The sequence below is a fragment of the Pipistrellus hanaki genome, assembly GCF_964339955.1.
Source record: "Pipistrellus hanaki genome assembly, chromosome: 12".
NCBI classification, from domain to species: domain Eukaryota; kingdom Metazoa; phylum Chordata; class Mammalia; order Chiroptera; family Vespertilionidae; genus Pipistrellus; species Pipistrellus hanaki.
The window spans coordinates 20,034,646-20,055,553 of NC_140514.1; the positions used below are offsets into that span (position 1 = coordinate 20,034,646).

Genomic DNA, 20,908 nt, shown 5'->3' on the forward strand with positions numbered 1-20,908 from the left:
CACGCAACCCAGCCCGTGACGTCGCTCCCATGGCAACCGAAGAGCCTGCTGGCGGCCCACCTCGGAGTTTGCGGTCTAATTTCTAAACCGAGCCCCCCGCGGAGCTCGGACCCGGGGCTGCAGAGCCACCATGCCCAGGTATCCCCGCGTCCCTGCTTGCGCCAGGCTTACTCCCCCCTCCACATCCTCCCCTCTTCCCACCCTAGCGCGGGAGGGATGGGGAGGGAGAGGCCGCTGGGGGTGTATTTTGGGAGGGGAGCCCACGCGGGACCAGATAGTGGGGGAGAATTGTAGGTCCGTCCTGTTTGCAGCCCGTGCCCGGAGGGTCGGGGACCCGTAGGAACTGCGCTTGCGCGTGTGGATTCTGCCCAAAGTTCCCCAGGTGGAAAGGAAGAGATTTTGAAACATACAACTCCAACCAAGCACTGACTCCATGAAAGTTTCTTGCAGGCCAGGGAATGCCCTGGGAGCAGGGGTTCCGGCGGTGAACGAGACCCCAAAGCCACTGCATTGGGGGCCCCCTCCTGGTGCAGGGGTTCATAACGACAGTAAATGAGGGGGGACTTGCGGAAGCCCTAAGTATACGCTCCTGTTTAAAAGCGAGGGGAGGGGAGAGGAGACAGGAGATGGATGACCTGTTAAATACATTTTTAAAATAATTATATATATTTATATATATATTTGATTTTTTACAGAGAGGAAGGAAGGATAGAGAGTTAGAAACATCAATCAGCTGCCTCCTGCACACCCCCTCCTGGGGATGCGCCTGCAACCAAGATACATGCCCTTGACCAGAATCGAACCTGGGACCCTTCAGTCCCAAGGCTGATGCTCTATCCACTGAGCCAAACTGGTTAGGGCTACATGTTAGCTCTTCAATTCTTTTGTGCCGGTTTTAAGTGTCTGTTCTGAAGGCCACCCCTAAACCTCCTCTGAACAATTTATAAGGACGTGCAGGAGACTGGACCACAGAGCAGCGTAAATCTGGTTTTCTCACCTTGTGGGTTGGCAGTGCGGTCTCCGTGGAGGCTGTGAATCTTGTGTGAAAATTCGTCAGTTTCCCAGTAGACGTGCCATTGGTTACGATTTTAAAGTCCTGGCTACAGATATAAATTTCCACCAGCGGCAAAACTGGCTGCAGCACCTCCTTCTCCCCTCTCTTTGGGAAGCTGGAAAGCAAATAATCACGCTCTGAGATAAGGGCATGTCCATAAAGAGCAGACAGGCCTGGCCTGAGTTCCAGAGAGCTCACCTGTGGAATAAATGTGTGAATTTTATATAAATATATTTTATTGATTTTGTACAGAGAGGAAGGGAGAGAGATAGCAAGTTAGAAACATTGACGAGAGAGAGTCATCGATCAGCTGCCTCTTGCACACCCCCTACTGGAGATGTGCCCGCAACCAAGGTACATGCCCTTGACCGGAATCGAACCCGGGACCCTTCAGTCCCCAAGCAGATGCTCTATCCATTGAGCCAAACCGGTTTCGGCAAATGTGTGAATTTTAGTGCAGACATTTAGGGACACCTGTGTTTGCTCCTTAGATAACAATTATAATCTTGTAGTAATTATATATAGGCCAAGCCCTAAACTAAACGATACATCTTAATAATCGATCATGACAATCTTATAAGATTGGTATTCTTTTTTATTAGCATGTTAGAGAAGAAGAAACAGGTGAGCCTGGGGACCAGCACAGAAACCTGCAAATATTAGGTGCCCAATAAGTATTTGTTGAACTAGTAAAGGAATGAAGGATCCAGAGAAGTCTGCTAATTTACCTAAGTAGAATATAGCAGATTCAGGCTTACAACATATCAAATCTTGCTCATTCTTTTTAGTTCAATGCGCCACTTTCCATATTAAGCTTTAATTTAAAAAATGCTGTAATCGTATTTATGTAAAATTATATATGTGTGTAGAGATATGAATGATTTTCAAAATGTGATTTTGGGTGATTTTTCCCCTTTATATTTTCTGTATTAAAAATAAGGGAATCCTGAGCTAAAAATATAATTTAAAAAACAGGAATAGTTGAGGGAGCAGAGATTATTTGGAATACTAGTTTACACCTTCCCCCATTTTCCTAGATGCTTTTTTTCAAGTTGTATATTTCCCAAAGTTGGATATTCATGTATCTGAGAAGCTAACACATAACAGCTTCCAGCCTTGCCTGGAAGCCAAGCCCCAGAATGGAAACCCTCCAAGTCTGGTGCGAAAGGCTCTGCATAGCATGTTCAGCTTCCTTTGAGGAACCAGTACAAAGAAAAGAACGAATCCTCGGCAGTTTTACCAGTTAATTGTCCTCCAGAAAATAATGTTGACTTGTTCTATACATTTGACTGAAATGTAAGTTCTCTGAGCTTGAAATAAATACCGGAAAGGAGTCTTCTTGCTTCTCTGAATTTTGTTTTTCTGCCTCTCATTTAGTGAAACGCTCTGGGAAATCGCAAAAGCTGAAGTGGAAAAACGGGAAAGTAACGGAAGTGAAGGTGATGGAGCTGAAATTGGAGAAAAATCTGTTTTCTTCCTTGGCAGTAAAAATGGGGTAACGTTTCCCAATTTTTCCCAAGTATTGTGATGATTGAACAATTAGCGGTAAAATTTATGTTAATACTTTGATTAAAAATGTGGATACTTTAACTCTTGAACCATCCAATGAGTCTCTGGCCTGCTGGTTACATTGGAGCTGGTGGGTACTCACACTTGCCCGAACACTTGCCATTGGTGTGCTGTGACGTGGGCCACAGCAGCTTGGAGGTAGGGACACTTATTTCTAATTAGACTGTCCAGATGAGCCATTCCTTCCCAATTTGCACAAAGGCACCATAAATGCTAACCTGATGACCACTTGTACAATGGGAATAAGCATATAGATAACACAAACATGAACCATACAGGTATGGTATAGTTAACCTTCACTTAACTGGGGTCACAGAAGTTGAAGGAAACTTGGAGATATTCTATTTTCTACAATAGGGAGACTTAACCTTGGGACCATAGAGGTACTTCTTGGGGCCAGTGAACGCCCTAGAAAAGTATGCAGAATCGTGTGATTGTGCATCAGTGCATTTTTCTGGGAAATTAGAATATCCCAGCATTCTAGCACCTCCCGAAGAGGTTAAGAGCTACTGCAAACAGTGGTTTTAGAGTTTGAACATCTCCAGTTTGAACATGGGGGAGTTCTCTTCCACAGCTGTAGCCTGTTTTGATTTTTGTTAACTCCTAGTCATTGGAAAACTTCAGTTTGTAACGTGCACCCCTTGGTCCTAATTCTGACCCATAAAACTATGTGACTAAATCGAATTCCTCTTCTATTTGCTAAATCTTCAAATGTTATAAAATGGCTCGTCAAATAGTTAATGGCAACCCACATGTCTCCCCAAGTATCTGTTTCAGTTTTATCTTCATTTCATTCAGCTGTATCTTTTGTGTCATGGACTCTGTGTCAGTCATGGATTCTCTATCTGTCATGATCTCAGTAACTCTTAGATGGAATTGTTCTCATGTGTAAGTCTCAGGATGCTACAGAAATTTTGAGGTTTTGTTTCATTATAATAAACTAGAGCAGGTCTGCCGGTTTCTCTTTTTCCAGATGCTGAGTTTTGGTTTTAATGTATAGGAAAGTTTAAATGGTGATGGGGAAGAAATAAAGAAAAAAGAGAAAAATTTAGTAATCATATAGTAACCCTATTCACTAAGGTTGAGCTTGAGATCTGAGAGTCTTTCGTTTATGCTATTGGTTTTGTCCTTAATTTTATAAGATTGGGCCCTTTTTTACAATCTTTTGTATTTTTTAATTATATTAAAATAATTTATGTATGTGGTACTAAAAAATACTTAGAATAAGTATATCCTCTAGAAATAAAACAAAAAATACTCTAACCAAGTATCTGGATTGCTTACTTTGAACATATTTACAACATTTCCTTTATTTGTATGTTATCTTTTTTCTTTATTTCCACCTCAACAATTAGAATTCAAACATTTTAGAAGACACTAATCATCAGCTTAACCAGTAATTAGCATTGATGGGTAAAGAGAAAATTTAAGAAAGTTGACAAGTTGACCACTAAAGTGAGGTATGATTTGCTAGTATTTGTCATCCAAGAGACTTTGTAATTATAACAATAGCAGTGTAGTTACACTGTGATGGAAAGTTGACAGTTAACTTTTTCCACTTATCAAACTTGGGAACAATTCTGAAAGTTTCTAGTTTCCAGGTAATTTATCATTTAAGTAATTAAAAAGCTATTTTGAGCCACAACTATGAACAATAGTAAAATTTTACATGTGGATGACATTAACACAGTATTGCGTTTTTAAATTTCTAGGGCAAGACTACTATTATTCTAAGATCTCTTGACAGGTAAGTGTTATGTTAACGTTTAGACTACATTTTTTGCTTATTCTGGTTGCATAAGGCAAGTTAGATACTAGAAGACATATGGAAGGAGAACAATTTTGAGGCACAAACAAAATAATTCTCAGTAGACCCTTAGTATGGTCTTTAAGGCCTTCTTTGAAAAAATAAAATCAACAGTAACTAAAAAAAATTAAATCCAACATTAATATTAGATTTCCGTATTCGTGGAGACATTAACATGACTACGCAGCCTATGCTAGTACTTTCTTTTTGGCTATATTACTGTGGTATGTTAATTGTTTTTATTCTATCTAGTCCATGATTATTTGAATGTTAGTCATAATTTTTAAATTACTCATGGATACAAATGCTCTGGTTATGTCACCCTAATTACCATATCACCACTGAGAATATTCAGTTGGAGTCACTAATGTCATTAGTTTGTAGCTCTCAATAGGTGAATGATGTTCTCATTTGAGCTGGGATAGAGATAGAGAACTTTATTTAAGTCTCCACTGATGTCTTCATTAAGTTGATAGTCATTAGTTCCTGCTCCCCATCCAGGCAGGGGGAGAGCACCATGACCCTGATGCCAGTGCTCTCCCCCTGCCTGGATGCAGAGAGCCTGTGCCCTGACAGCCATCAGCACTGCCAGCCCCGCTGCCTTCTCTGCTGGCCCAACAGCATCTGTAGGGCCACCAGGTCATGCAGGCACTGTTACTCACTCTACAGCTGCCACTAAATCCATCAGGATGGTGTTTTGAAGGCTTATTGATATTGATTAAAATCATTTCTACCTCAATGCTGCTATACAAGATAACTTCTCCGCTAGTAGATTAATGTTTTATGGGGAAGCAAAAACTTACCGAGTAAGATGATAGCATAAGGAAAGAATGGTAATGCTATCTTTATTGTGCAGGGATGAGCCACCAAAGCCAACCTTAGCCTTGGAATATACGTATGGAAGAAAAGCTAAAGGCCATAACACGGTGAGTGTCTTTCTAAGTGATATTGCTATGCCCACAGATGGAGAAGTAATGATGCTGACTTTGTTTTACTTTTTCCATCTGACCTATAATCAATAAATGTATCAGGCTACACTTCATGGCTATGTACTTTTAAACTTCAAATGCAACTCAGCAGATACGAAGCTAACCCAAACTGAAAATATCCTAGCCTTCTCATTTGTTGTGTCTTAAAATGCTAGCATAAGATTCCTTTGTAACTTTATTGTATGATTTTGGGGCATAATTTATTAATTGTATTAATGTGACTTTTCTTCTTTCAAATGAGAATATGTGAGTTACCTTCTCTTATCCCCCCCCCAAAAATCTTCTAAAAATATGTTTGACCTGTGGAATATTTATGAAAATACACTGCTCAAAAAGCAAATTACCAGCAAATATATACTGAAGTTGGTAAAACTATTTTAGACTGCAGGCCCGAATTGGTTATAATCCTATTTTCACTTGTTTTAATGTCTCTTCAAAGGAAGATTAGAAATTATTCAGGATAGAGGGAGATTTTATAGCATTTTTTGAATCCTCACATGAAAAGAGGCCATTTCTTAAATAAAGTTAACTGTATAGAAGAACAATCTAGAATAGGTGGTCCCACTTTTGTAGCACAGGCAAATTTTTATAGATTGACTTAGTCCAAACTTTGATCATTATACAGTGTGTAAAGAGTTAAAACTGCATGGTGCTTCTTCCTGAATTCAGCAATGAGAGTTGGTTATTAAAACTGAAATTAAAAAGAAAAGAAAAAATAAGATATTGAGATACAGGAGAACTTTATTTTTGTTACTCACATGAGCATTGACATGAGTGATTAACTTAGAAATGGAAACTCTGAGAAAACTTACATAATCTTAACTTTTGAGGAGAGCTCTGAAAAGTCCTTTCATCAAATTGTAAATCAATGGACATTTCAAAATGACAAAATTACTTCCCCCACAAGCATTAATAATTCAGATATCAACAGCAAAAACAATTTTAGTGATGATGAGATGGTGATTTGTCAAATATATATATTCATCTAAAACTTGCTCTAATGACCATTTGTCTCTTCCAAGTTCATGGTTAACAGATACATTAAAAACTCATGTGATTCTTTTTCACCTATTTTTTTTCCCTCTAACCGTTGTGCTATCAAGTTGAGCTTGTTCATATTCATTCTAAAATATTCATGACTTTCTAAATGTAATGTTCCCTGAGTGTTCTACCTGAAGCCCTTGGTCAGCTCCTCACAGGGTTGGTACCCTGAAGGCGACTCAGCGTCAGGCCGGAAGCAGAGATGTCAGTGGCTAGCAGTCTAGGGAGCTTGTCACGGTCTTGTTTGCAAGCTAATTGGCTGCCTAGCCCTTCCATCCACTCATATTTAAGAGTCCTATAAGAAGGGAAGTAGCTGTTTATCACCAGTGAGAGCCTGCCTGTCAGATACCCCAGGGGCATGAGGCACAGATCCTTGCTCAGGTAACCCTGGTCTGCATCAGGGACTGCCATCTGTCTGTTCCATTTCCCCATGCCCTACCTATATGTCTAGTTGATTTTGTGAGCTTTTCCATCCCTACACCAGGATGTTTTCCTATTCAATTATTTTATTTCTATCTAGAATCATAACTGTTTTCAAAAAGATAATACCAAATGTTTTCAGCTACTTATTTTTATATCACATTTGAGTGTCTGTTACATGTGCTATTTACAGAATTAGGGCACTGTTTATGTCTTCTATTAAGGAATTACTAGAATTAGGGCATTTACTATATGTATACATATATATTCTTAATGCTTCATCTTTATTCTTTGGAATACATGTTTTGTTGCATTTTGAGGGATGGGATAGAGAAAGAGGAAAGTTTTGACCGCCAAGAAAGGATTGATGGAGGACCACACTATTTTGTATCCATAATTATTACTGACTGGTGCTAATGAAGCATAAGCATTTAAAAAAAATTTTTTAATTTAATTTGAAGAAAAAATACCTGTTTTTGTTTTTGTTTTTGTTTTTTTCAGCCAAAAGATATTGCTCACTTTTGGGAACTAGGTGGAGGAACCTCTTTATTGGACTTAATCAGCATACCGATCACAAGTGACACCTTAAGGTAAGTGAGCCAGCTCCAGGAACCGTAGTTAGTAAGCACCCAGTCAGTCCTGCCCGTGGGAAAATGAGTAGACTTTTGTGAATCAGAATTTTGGGGGACAGTTTTACAAACAAAAATATGTTAAATAATACTCAGGCAATGAATTCACTTTGTAAAAATGAATTTGAAAAGCTTAATTCTTCCTAGTACCCATCCAAGTGTGAGCTAGCTCTGCCCTGAGTTTTTTCCTTTTGCTGGGTAATATATCTGCCTTTGAGTTTAATGCTAATTAATACTGTTGATGCTTCGGCAAAGGGAAAACGATGTTAGAGCAGGGAGAATATCTCTCTATTTGCGATCTTAAAGAAATAGAACTTTGGGGAAAACCTCAAAACTCTTTGGTTTTCCTGACAGTGTCTCCTACATATTGGCCAAATCAGATGTGGAAAATTGTGACATTTCCCACAATGTTCATGGGAACCACCTTAGCCAAGGAAAACAAAAATATTGAAATTGGAAATATCTTACTTTTGTCAGGGTTTAACACAAATGGTTGCTTGATACATGGACCAAATACAAAGGACTTGATATTTATTCTATTTTAGCCATATTTAGGGTATAGAATTATTTCTTATTTAACAGGACAATTGTTTTTCCATAGCTGATTCTAGGTTATGTGGGCTTTATCTGTCCAGTTATTTTTTTTGCTTTTAAAAACATATAATTTTAGTGTATGCTCATATAGAAAACTGGGGAAAATACTGAAAGGTACAAAGAAAGAGCACCCATCTTTACTAACAAAAACCTAGGTGGCCCTCGCTCAACACCCTCACATCATCACAAGATGGCCACCCACAAGCTGGCCAGCAGGGGAGGGTAGTTGGGGGTGAGCAGGCTGGTAGGGGAGCAGTTATGTGTCAATCAGGCTGGCAGGGGAGCAATTAGGAGGCAATCAGGTTGGCAGGCAGAGGCAGTTAGGGACAATCAGGCAGGCAGACGAGCAGTTAGGAGCCAGCAGCCCCAGATTGTGAGAGGGATGTCTGACTGCCAGATGTTCCTGTGGGATCAGGCTTAAACTGGCAGTCAGACATCCCCTGTGGGGTCCCAGATTGGAGAGGGTGCAGGCTGGGCTGAGTCTCTCCTCCACCACCCCACTCCAGTGCATGAATTTCATGCACCAGGCCTCTAATAATCACATAAAATAATAATCACTATTAACATGTCAAGGTATTTCTTTCAGTGTTTTCAGTGTTTATAAATATATTTTGTACAGATTTTAGATGTTCTTATGCATATTTAGATTTTGCTTTCTCACTTATAACCACCCTTTCCCCATGACTTTACTCTTCAGGAACATGGAATTTTACTGCTATCTAGTTTCCTGTTTGTCCCCCTTTAACAGAGGAAATGAAGCTGCCTGGGAGTTAGGGTAGCTACGCAGGGAAGTGTAGTAGAGAAGAGCTGGTGAGGGTGGGCAGAGCCGAAGGAACCTGAGCTGCCAGTTAGTGTGGCCTGAGGTGAAAGGAGCTGGGCCCTCACGGGGTTGCGAGCAGGCTCCAGGTCTGGCCCTCACTGTCGCATTACCTTGTTACATTGCCTCACTCGCCATTTCTGGGCCTAACAGGGTTTGGGCCCAATGGGCTTTTGGAAATTCTGATTTCTGTAAGAAGCCAAAGCTTTCCACAGCTTCTTTAATACCTGACCTGGTGAGTTCTTGCTCTTCCTTTCCCAGGAACCCCACAGCAGCTGGGGCCTGCTTTAGGAGAGAGGAGGGGTCAAGGTTATGAACACACGGAAGGGGAGCCATAGGCGTAGGTCCAAAGTAGGTTGCTGAGTGGTTAAAGAATTCATGGAAAACATTTCACTCCTCATGTACTTGCAAATCTCAGAGTGTTTTGTGACTGGAATTAATTTGCCACATAATTTTTTTTTTATTGGACATAACCCAGCAACTAAAGAAAATAAAATTTCCAGCTGCTATTAGAATTGTTTGTCTTTAAAATGACCGTTCATAAAATAATTACAGATGCATTGAACGTTTCCACAGACTTTAGATAAATTGTAATAGAGCATCTCCTGTGGCCTGATTTTCTGTTTTAAGAGGTTGGGTTATTTTTGCTTTAACATTTTTAGCTGTCATTTGCTATGAAGATAAAAGTAATACAAGTATTGCCAATGCATTAGAAACACAAATTTTAATCTTTGAAAAAAGTGAACAATTAATTTCTCTTTTGTTTAAAACAAGGTCTACCAGTAAATATGTTTTCTTCTCCTATACCTATTGTGCTGCTTTATTATTATTTTAGTTTCCCTTCTTTGGAACACAGAGTAAAATTGGATCTAAACATACATTATTGGACCCAATTGCTTGCGAATTATTTGAACCAAATTATTATTAGTTCAAACTCCAGTCCAACTGTTAGTTATAACACTTACATATCACTAAAAAAAGCACTCAAATAAATAAGGTTATAACGTTGGTGCTGTTGTGTGTGTGTGTGTGTGTGTGTGTGTGTGTGTGTGTGTTTGTCTTAGAAAAGTGGTATGTGTTTTTCTTTCTTAAGCTATCTTATTCTTAAATAATAACTTTTGTATAGTAGAGTTTCACAATGGTAATTATTTTGAGTCTTTTTTGAGAGATTTTTTTTTTTTATTTCCTTAGGACATTTTCTATTGTTCTTGTTTTGGATCTTTCAAAGCCTAATGACCTTTGGCCCACCATGGAAAATCTGTTGCAAGCCACAAAAAGCCATGTGGATAAAGTGATAATGAAACTGGGAAAGACAGATTCCACAGCAGCTTCTGAGATGAGACAGAAGATATGGAGCAACATGCAGAAGGACCATCCAGTGAGTTGCAGCTGGGATTATTCTTGGAACCTAAGCCCATACACAGTTAAAGCGAACATCACAACAGCTTCTTTAGATTTTTATGCGTGATTTAGGATTCATTTGATGTAGATGAACCTGCTCACTGGAAAATTATAGCAATTTTATAAAACCTCAGTAAGAACATATCAAGGAAAAAGATTTCTTATGTCTTCTTAGACATCTTCTGTGACTGTTATGGCATATTACACCAATCTAAAGAAATCGTTTTAAAGTAGTACTTTGACATTGATTTTATAAAACGAAGATTAAGAACCAAACTGTACAAATGTCACCTGACAAGAAACTAAAGGAAGCTACAAATTTAATCAAGGGTTAGAGTTTAACCCTTTACTGTTGCTCTGTATTTTACATTCCTTCAGTGTCACAATCAGTACATTTATCACCTGACTAATTACATTATAGTGTTGCAATGGTGAACAGCATAAGTTCTTTAAATACAATCTGAATATAATCTTCTACAATGCTAAGAGCATGATTTTATATTGGCCAGAATTTTTATGAATGTGTTTTACATAGGTAATATCAAAACAAAACTGATAGCTTATGGTTCCCATGTATGCAGTATAAATGCTACTGCAACAAATAGTTAATACAAAATAGCAAGAAACAAAAAGGAAGAAGACACGTTACATAAGAAAATAAAAAGACAGAACACACAAAAAGAATAAATCTTTTAGTAATTTAGGGAATTGCTGTTTGTAGTTTTATACTTGAGATATACAGTTTATTGAGTGAAGGATAATTATTGGAACAACCTTTAATGTCAAGCAAGCACGGTCAACATCTATGAAGAGACTGAAAATGGTATCTTTTTGGAAGTAAATAGAAATTGCTGAATATACAATAATAATTAATTATAGTAAATCAATGAAATATGTTTGCTAACAGGATCGTGAATTAATTGATCCATTTCCAATACCTCTGGTCATAATTGGAAGTAAATATGATATTTTTCAGGTAAGCTCATCTACTTCTAGTTGAGTTTGTTATACATACATGTCTATGCTTTATGGGAGAGGAACCAAAGTAATAATGATTTGCATGGTCTATTCATAAGATTCCCTTTTTCATTTTATAAGAATGTTCATCTAATAGAAGATGTTATAGATATTTGTAACAGGTTTTTTTTTTTTTAATCAGGCCAGAAAAGAAAAATAAAATTGTGGGAGGTTGGGAATAAGTTAACATATAAAGTGGTTTTATATAAAACATCGATTGTCTTTATATTTTGATAAGCACCAGTATCAACTTCATTGGTAACACTGTGATATTGGAAAAAAATAGGATTCTGTGATGAAATGTTTTACAACACTTTCTAAAAAAAGTAATAGTAAAATATGAAAGTATCTCTCAGAGGGAAAGGTCAAGGAGTCACACATCTTACAGATTTTAGAAAAGAGGATATAGTTGGGAAAGCAAAAATAGGTAAAGAACAACAATACAGTGGAATGGGGATAAGGTAGAAGATTTAGAAACTGAATCTTGAACTCAGTCACCAGGGGATAGGACTTACTTCCCAACTTTTAAATTGAAGAAAGAAGAAAATTGGTTTCTTCTTATCTTTGCTTGTCAGAGAATCCTTAGGGTATTCCACACTATGAAATGTGTGCTGATTTCTGAATTCTATTGAGCTGTGTTTAAACAAGGGAAGATCTGACAGCTGTAGCTCCAGAAGGCTGCCGCTATTGTTCAGCTCTCTATAGAAATAAATACCAAGGTAATGGAATCCTATTCCTGAGGGTGTGTTCAAAAAATAAGCGAACAACTAAGAAATAATCTATATCTACATTGAATAATTTATACCTTCATGCTGCAGATATTTAGTTCTCTCAAGTCATTTTTCATTTTAATAACATATTTCTTTAGGATTTTGACTCTGAGAAGAGAAAGGTAATATGCAAGACACTTCGATTTGTTGCACATTATTATGGAGCATCATTAATGGTTCGTACATTTTCTATCCTTTGGGCTTGAATGGACAGTACCAAATTTGGAAAGATTTAGCAACTTCATGCACAGTCATGAAGACTAATGCTTTTAATAATGCACATCATCCCCTCCTTTCCTTTCCCATTGCCCCAAAACCTTTGTTTTATAATGTATCCGTAGAACATACTGCTAGATGGCCTGACATTTCTTTGGTGCAAAAGATCTGAATCACTTAAATCTATAAATCCCAATCTTAAAGAGACAAATTATCTATCTATCTACCTATCTATCTATCTATCTATCTATCTATCTATCTATCTATCTATCGCTTCCCCTTAAGAGTTAAAATCTATATTCTCTTAAGAGAAAAAGACTAGACCATGTTGTCTCCAGGTTCCTCTTGCTTTGATTAAGAAGAAAAAAGAGATCATACGAATGGGGAATAGGGGGAAGAAAAAGTATCTTTTAAAATAAAAATTTCTTTTATGTTTTATTGCATTGAAGGATATCAAATAGATAATGATAATAATAATTATGATAACCAATATTTCTTGAGTAATACTTTGTTTCAGGCCTTGTGCTAAGTATTTTACATTATTCCCTCTTCTAATCCTCCTAACCCTACGAAGAAGGTACTGTTTCTGTCCATTTTACCATGGAGGAGACTGAGACTTAAGTGACTTGTCCAAAATCACATATCTAGTTAATGATTTCCCTAAATATCAAACCACCCAGCAGGACTCCCAAGTTCAACTTTTTAACTTTTGCAACAAACAGCATTTTTTTAAAGTTTAAAAAAGAACATATTGGTTCAAGGTTGTTGTTCCTACTTTCGTACATCTTAGTCATTAGTATTTTGGCTTAGTGACTTTGGGTATTTTAAAAAATCAAATTTAGACTTAAAAGATTTGTAAGATAACCATATGTCCTGGTTTTTACCTGATATCTCAGCTTAATTATTAATACGTACTCACTTTTATTCTCTAAAATGTTCTGGTTATGTCACCCTAGTTACCATACCCCCACTGAGAATATTCAGTTGCTTATTTTGAAACTCCAAAGGCAATTCAAAAGAGAAGTTAGAATTTTGTTTTAGTGAATATCAGTATTATTAGACTGGTCTGTAGCTCCCATGTTAACTACTTGAAGGCAATAATATGTCCTTGGATGGAAATGTTATTTGTGATGTATACCTTCTGTTTTTTAACCAACCAGATTGCATTTTAGCAGTAACTATGAACCATTCATGGGAGTAGCTAAAATTTTAGAGCATAAATTCAGGTTCTTTCAATATTATGTAATCATGAAGTTTAAAGAATCATTAAAATGAATTTATCCACATCTCTTCCCCCCCCCCCTTTATTCTGTTTTTCTTTTTTAAACGTAAGTATTTGTTGGGCAAATAAATAGTAATTCACTGTGCAATCTGTACTTGTTCAAAGCCATATCTATGTTATCTGTTTCTGTGATTTGAAAGCAGAGTATAAAATTTATTCTCCTGAATTTTTTTAGTTTACAAGCAAATCAGAAGCTCTATTACTAAAAATACGTGGAGTTATCAACCAGTTAGCATTTGGTATTGGCAAAAGGTATTGTTAAAATACTTTTTTTTATATCTTTTTATTATTAGAGGCCTGGTGCACAAATTTGTGCTTGGGTGGGGTCCCGGCTGTCTGGGGAGAGGGGCCGTAGGTGGTTGGTGGGCTGGCCCCATCCCCAATCGGGGGGGGGGGGGGGGAACAATTGGGCTGGGCCAGGGGCGGGGCCAGGGGCTTCGGGTGCTTGGCCAGCAGGTTGCCCCCAATCAAGGTGGGAGGAGCTGATCAGGGGCAGGGCTGGTGGGGGTAAGGGGCTGTGGGTAGTTGGCAGGCCTGTCCTGTCCCCTGGTTGAACTCCCAGTCAAGGGGACAATTTGCATATTAGCCTTTTATTATATAGAATTTTTGGCCAATGTTATTTCATCTGACTATTATTCTCACTAGTCTTTTGTTTCTTGACCTGGAAAGTGCCCCAGATATCTGTTCTTAGATAATTTTACATGATGTTTTGCTGCTTCTATTCTTTAAATATTTCTCAGTTTGACAATTAAAATGTTAGAGAATACTTAGACACTAGAATAAAATGATTTTATTATACTCCCTTCCTTGATTTCTTTTACTTCTTTTCCCTCATTTTAGTAGCCTTCCTTCTATGATCACTTTCTGAATTGATTATAAATGAATAAACAATATTTGTACATAATTTTCTTAACCATGCTACTTTTTTGGTTTTGATTTAATGTAATTTGTGTTTTTTTCTTCTGTAAAACCTTCATTAATGCTCTACTTTAATTTTTGAAATCACTTACACAAATATTAATCCACTCATTTGGGGCAGTGCTTTCACCAGTGGCTGGATATAAAACTTGCTTCTTGTACTTACAGTAGAGTGTGGCAGGATATTCGATGGCTAAACTAAATTAGATTCTTTTTTCTTCTTATCCATGTAGCAAATCAATATGTGTGGATCAGAATAAACCACTGTTTATCACAGCAGGATTGGATTCTTTAAGTAATATAGGTTGGTGAACTTATTAAATTTGTTCAATCTTTTTTTTAATTGCTTATTGATTTTATCCTACTCCATGTTCACTTCTTCTCCAGCATACCAGCATTTCTGGTTTCATTCTCATTGCTGTAATTTCTTATTATTTACTTGTATACACAGTATTGCTGCAGTACATCACATTGACATATTAGTGATGGAAGGGATGTTTCACATGAGGGACTGACTTCTGATCTGTATTCTGCTAAAAAGTTTCCATGTATTTCCTGTCCCTCACCTATTTCTAGGTAATTTTAAATTTTAATTCCGGGGATTTAGGAGAAAACCAAGAACATAGAGTGGTCAGGAAATTCAAAGCTATATATTATGGGAAATGATGAAAATAGAGATTCAAGTGATAGAATAAATAAAAAAGAATACAGTATTAATTAAGTACCCCTTAATTAAGTACAAGAATGTTCATAGCAGCTTTATTTGTAATAGCCAGAAACTGGAAACTACCCAGATGTCATTCAACAGGTGAGTGAATAAACAAACTGTGGTATATTTATACCATAGAATACTACTCAGCAGTAAAAAGGAACCAACTACTGATATACAGAATTTGAATGTATCCCCATGGAGTTTTACTGAATGTAAAGAGACAATCAGAAAAGGATATATACAATACGACTCTATTTATATAAAATTTTTAGAATGAGAGCTTTACAAATGAAGGTAAGATTAGTAAATAGCAGAGGTTAGCGACAAGATTGTGGGTGATTTATACTGTTTTTAATGTCATTTATTGATAGAGTTTGAATGTTTTAATCAATGCAGTTATTGGAGCAAATCTTCCAATTTTAGGGTCTCCTCCTGTTCCTGATAATGACATTGGAAAGTTTCATGCCCGTTCGCCAATGGAGTTGTGGAAAAAAGTATATGAAAAGCTCTTTCCACCAAAGGTATCTATTTCTAGTTCTTTTAAAGCAAGAATTTTTACTACTATTCAACAGTTATTGGGAAATGTTCCAATGGGTTTATTATGATAACTTCATTTTCAACTCATGCTCAAAAATTAAACAGTCACATATATTGTAAAAATCTATTGTATATGAGACACTGTGGGGGTTGAAAGGCGGGTTATGACACAGTTATTGCTCCACTTGGAAGCAGAGCTCTCTGGCCCTTAGACGAGGGAGACACAATCATCTGAAAGGAGAAGGAGGAAAAAGGTCCTGGTGGAATTTGACTGGCCCTCAGTGGTGGTGATAAAAGATCATAGAGAACCCACATGGCTGGCTGAGGAAAGGACGTGATGTGAGTCAGATGGTTTGGGGTTGTGGGCATGAAATGATTTGAAGCATTGTAATTTCAGAGTACCGACACACTAAAAGATATCAAGGACCCTGCAAAGGACCCTCAGTATGCTGAAAGTGAAGTTGATGAAATGAGAATTCAGAAGGATCAGGTATTACCCTAAACTTTCATTTCATTTTGAATTACCACAAAAATACCTGTAGACTTCTATATAATTTTCTCTATTTACTTAATTTTTTTAAATTTGTATTTAAATAATACATCTCCACTATAGAAAAATTAAGTCTGATATGAATCAAGAAGGAATTAAAAATCACTTATTACTCTACCACCCAGATATAACAATGTTTACATATCCTTTTTTGATTTTCCAGTGTATGATGGCTAGTGAATCTTACTTGGCTGCTGGGAAATACTTTTATAATATTCTCTTGTTTGTGGGATTATTTAAAAGAGCTTGTTTTTTTTTTTTTATTAGGACATTCAGACATACCTATACTTTCTTGTATCAGAAAAATTAACTACTGCCTAATCTGAAAGCACACAAACATAACTGACAAAATCCAGGATCTCTCAGGGAAGTGCTTAAAAGTGGGCACTGCATTCCATATATGCCAAGATATTAATGTTTATGATACACAAATCTGATGTAAGGATGCAAAACTTGGTAAATTTTGGCCCAATATTTACATTTTCCCAGATCGCCTTTTAGTTTGATAAAGTGAGACAGTATGTGGAATCTGACCTTGTATAATAAGTAAGCTTATGTATAGAAACACTATAAATTGAATGTCCTGACAACCTCTAAGGCGGGATTTGTAAAGCTGTGTGATTTAGGCATTGTTTCAAGGATAACCTAAACACTACCATCCACTGGGTATTTTTCTCAGCATTAAGCAATACATTGAATTTCTATATAGTCCAGAAGACTTTTGAAAGTATGTCATGAATATTTAGAGGGATTGTAGCTGTAGTAAAGTAAGAGGCATGTTATAATCCCTATCAAAATTCCAATGGCGTATTCCACAGAAATAGATCAAACAGTACTAAAATGTGTATGGAACTACAAAGACCCCAAATAGCCAAAGCAATCTTGAAAAAGAACACAGCTGAAGGCACTATGCTTCCTGGTTTTAACTATATTAAAAAGACTTAATAATTAAAACAGTGTGGTATTGGCATAAAGACTGGCCCATAGATCGATGGAACAAATAAACCCATGAATATATGGTCAATTAATTTATTACAGAGGAGCCAAGAATATACAAAGGGAGAAAGGACAGTCTCTTCGATAAATAATGTTGGGAAGATTGGATAGCCATATGCAAAGGAATGAAACTGGATTACTATCTTACACCATACAGAAAAATCAAATTAAAATAGACTAAAGACTTGACTATAAGACCTGAAACTGTAAAACTCCTAGAAACAACATAGACAGTAAGCTCCTTGACATTGTTACACTAATTCAAAAAGATTTATGTACCCCCATGTTCATTGCAGCACTATACAATAGCCAAGACATGGAAACAACTTAAGTATCATTGACAGATGAATGGGTAAAGACACACACACACACACAACACACACACACAGACAGAGGGATATTATTCAGCCATGAAAAAGGAGGAAATATTGCCATTTGTGACAACATGGATTTATCTTGAGCGTATATGTCAGACAGAGAAAGATAAGTACCATCTGATCTGACTTTTATGTGAAATCTAAACAACAGCAATAAAAACTGAGCTTGTAGATGACAGAGAACAGACTGGTGGTTGCCAGAGGAGGAGTAGGTGATAGACCAAAGGGGTGAAGGGAGTAAAAAAAGTACAAACTTCCAGTTATAAAATAAATCATGGCAATATACAACTTTGCGAATACAGTTAATAATATTGTGTTGCGTATTGAAAAGTTGCTAAGAGAGTTGATCTTAAAAGTTCTCATCACAAGAAAAAAATTCTGTAACTGTTGATAAATGTTGACTTATAGTGGTGATCACCTCACAATATATACCAATATTGAATCATTATGTTGTACACAGGAAATTTATATAATGTTGTATGTCAATTATACCTCAGTTACAAAAAGTGAGGGGCATGTTATAAGAAAAGTAAAATGACCTCGAGTAACTCTTTTGTGTATATCTTGGCTATAGAGATTAGTTGGAAGTCATCCCTAAATTAATATTTACCTAGAAGTCAATGACTAACTGTCATTGTTGATAAGAGTATTTGTTTATATTGCATAATGACCTTTTATTACATTTATATACATAGTATTGTTAAAGGGCTGGGGTATTTTTGAGTATTATGAGTTTTCACAGTCAAATCCATCTTCCCTAACTGATCTAAAACCATAAGAATTTTGAGTGGAACTGGAAAGCAGTCCTATGTCATTCTTCACTCAACTCTTCTACCACACTGCTACCTCACTAAATTCTGTATTCTCCCTAAACATGTATCATTGTGTGTGTGTGTGTGTGTGTGTGTGTGTGTGTGTGTGTGTGAACTATAGGCCTACTGATTATAAGCAAGTCGATTTTAAAAAAACAGGGACTAGCCCTGGCCAGTGTAGCTCGGTTGGTTGGTCAGGGTCCCGTGCACCAAAAGGTTGCTGGTTCCATTCCCAGTCAGGGCACATGTCTTGTTTGTACCTTTGTTACCCAGTGAGGGGCATGCCAGATGTTTCTCTCTCACATCAATGTTTCTCTCTTTCTTTCTCCCTTCCTGTCTCTTTAAAAATCAATTTTAAAATACTTTTTAAAAGGAATTGCAGTGTAAAGAAAACCCTCTTACTTGCTATTCCTTTACATCATTATCACATTACTTTGAGTTCACATGATAGCAGTACTGAAGGACCCAGTGGACATAGTGAGTTCTGTGTCATACTAGTGAGTTATTCTTTATCCTCCCTCTGGCATGGTCTGTGTGAACAGCCCATTCTTCTAAGTTTGCTGACAGCAGAAGGGACATACTATTAGCCAAGAATCCCAAAGCGATGCCCAATAATCATTGTGGCTTATTTTATGAGTTAACAATCTTTGAACTATAAGTTCAAACTAGTGAGCTGAATTAACTTAATTAGAAAAAATAAAGCATGCTGTAAAGACTACTTTGGAGTTATTAGTATAAAACTTCTTCCAAAGTCTTATACAGTTTTGAAACTTTGAATGTTTAAATTTTAATGACTTAGACTATAGGTATGAATGAGACAGTCTGCAATTTTTCTGATAATGAGAATAGGATTTTCTGTTTATAGCAACTATGAACTTTAATTATGTTAGTCAAAGGGCAGTGATTGCCTTATCTTGCAGGTAATCACTTCCTGCTTATCTGAAATAATATTTTACTTGGTACAATTAGACACTGAGCAGCAGGCAAGAGGCTTGGAGGAGGCATTCCCAGAGATGGTCCCTTTTGCATGTTGATGGTCTCACACAGGATTTCCACTCCCACTAAATTTATTTTTATTTTGTGAATTGTAATAGTTACAAAATAGTCTCAAGATGTTAAGTACAACAAATGGAATTTAGTCAATAATCCTATATAATAAAAGCCTAATATGCTAAGTGTCCAGTCATCCAGTCATCTGTTCATCAAAGCATAATATGTTAATGATATGCTAAGGCTGCTCAACTGCTCATTATGACGTACACTGACCATCAAGGGGCAGACACTTTGGTAGGTTAGCTTGCTACTGGGGTCCGGCCGATCAGGACTGAGTAAACAGGCCAGACACACCCTGGAGCCCTCCCATGATCCCTCCCCAGCCTCCATCATGCACTGGTGGGGTCCCTCAGCCTGGCCTATGCTTTCTCATCGCAATCTGGGACCCCTCAGGAGATGTCAGAGAGCCGTTTTCAGCCCGATCCTGCAGGCCAGGCCAAGGGACCACCAATGGTGCACAAATTCATGCACCGGGCCTCTAGTATTGTAATAACTATGTATAGTGCCAGGTGGGTACTGGAAACATTGGGGGAATCACTTCACAAAGGATATATAATTAACCACTGTGCTGTACACCTGAAACTAAAACAAAATTATATTGAATGTAAATTATAATTGAAAAACACGATTTTAAAAAGAGTAACATATACTCATTATGAAAAAAATTCCAAAGATATACAAGTATATATAATGGAAAATGGAAATGTTCTACTCTCTATCTACTTGCTGTTTTCACATGTGACTGCCATCCTTTTTGCTGGCTGGCTGTAAAGCCACGTGTGAGTGAGTGCTGGTGTGTTTAATCAGTCTTTATTGAGAGATCATCTAAACCAGCAGTCACCAACCTTTCGGACCTCACGGACCACCAGTGTCTGCAGACCACCAGTTGGCGACTGCTGCTCCAAAGGTTACCTCTAAACTGCTCCCAATTGTGTGTCAATATACACAGTGCAGTGAATATCTTTCTGCTTATATCTTTGTACCCTTCTATACTATCCTATAGATAAATTTCTTAAGGCAGGATTGTGGGTTAAAAGATCTATACATTTTAAATATTGATACTTAGCTAACTTCAAGTTTTTGACAAGAGTTGAATAGCAAACAATTAACAATAAGGTCACTTTTTAATACTTAATATATGACAAATACTTTATTAATTGAATGAACTTATATACTATATAGAATATAATTTTCTCTGACACTTTATTAAATTCATTTCTGAGTGCTGCTTATGCTACCCAGAAACTCCAAAGACTACATTCTAGAAAAGTAACTACTAAGTATAATCATTTACAAAATAATTGTCAAAAATTTTTGAGAATGACAAAGCTGTAAAGGATACATTGT

At 37.0% G+C, this 20,908-nt stretch overlaps 1 protein-coding gene across 1 annotated transcript in view; it reads left to right on the top strand.

Moving 5' to 3' along the window:
* Nucleotides 1-20,908, top strand: part of DYNC2LI1 (dynein cytoplasmic 2 light intermediate chain 1) — a 23,507-nt gene continuing 2,599 nt past the window's right edge. The window contains exons 1-12 of the mRNA XM_084901538.1: nucleotides 1-138; nucleotides 2,432-2,549; nucleotides 4,336-4,370; nucleotides 5,287-5,356; nucleotides 7,382-7,470; nucleotides 10,112-10,298; nucleotides 11,229-11,297; nucleotides 12,207-12,284; nucleotides 13,782-13,858; nucleotides 14,758-14,828; nucleotides 15,660-15,757; nucleotides 16,171-16,263. Coding sequence (XP_084757664.1) covers nucleotides 131-138; nucleotides 2,432-2,549; nucleotides 4,336-4,370; nucleotides 5,287-5,356; nucleotides 7,382-7,470; nucleotides 10,112-10,298; nucleotides 11,229-11,297; nucleotides 12,207-12,284; nucleotides 13,782-13,858; nucleotides 14,758-14,828; nucleotides 15,660-15,757; nucleotides 16,171-16,263 — 993 coding nt within the window. The 5' untranslated portion in view covers nucleotides 1-130. The remainder of the gene's footprint in view (nucleotides 139-2,431; nucleotides 2,550-4,335; nucleotides 4,371-5,286; nucleotides 5,357-7,381; nucleotides 7,471-10,111; nucleotides 10,299-11,228; nucleotides 11,298-12,206; nucleotides 12,285-13,781; nucleotides 13,859-14,757; nucleotides 14,829-15,659; nucleotides 15,758-16,170; nucleotides 16,264-20,908) is intronic.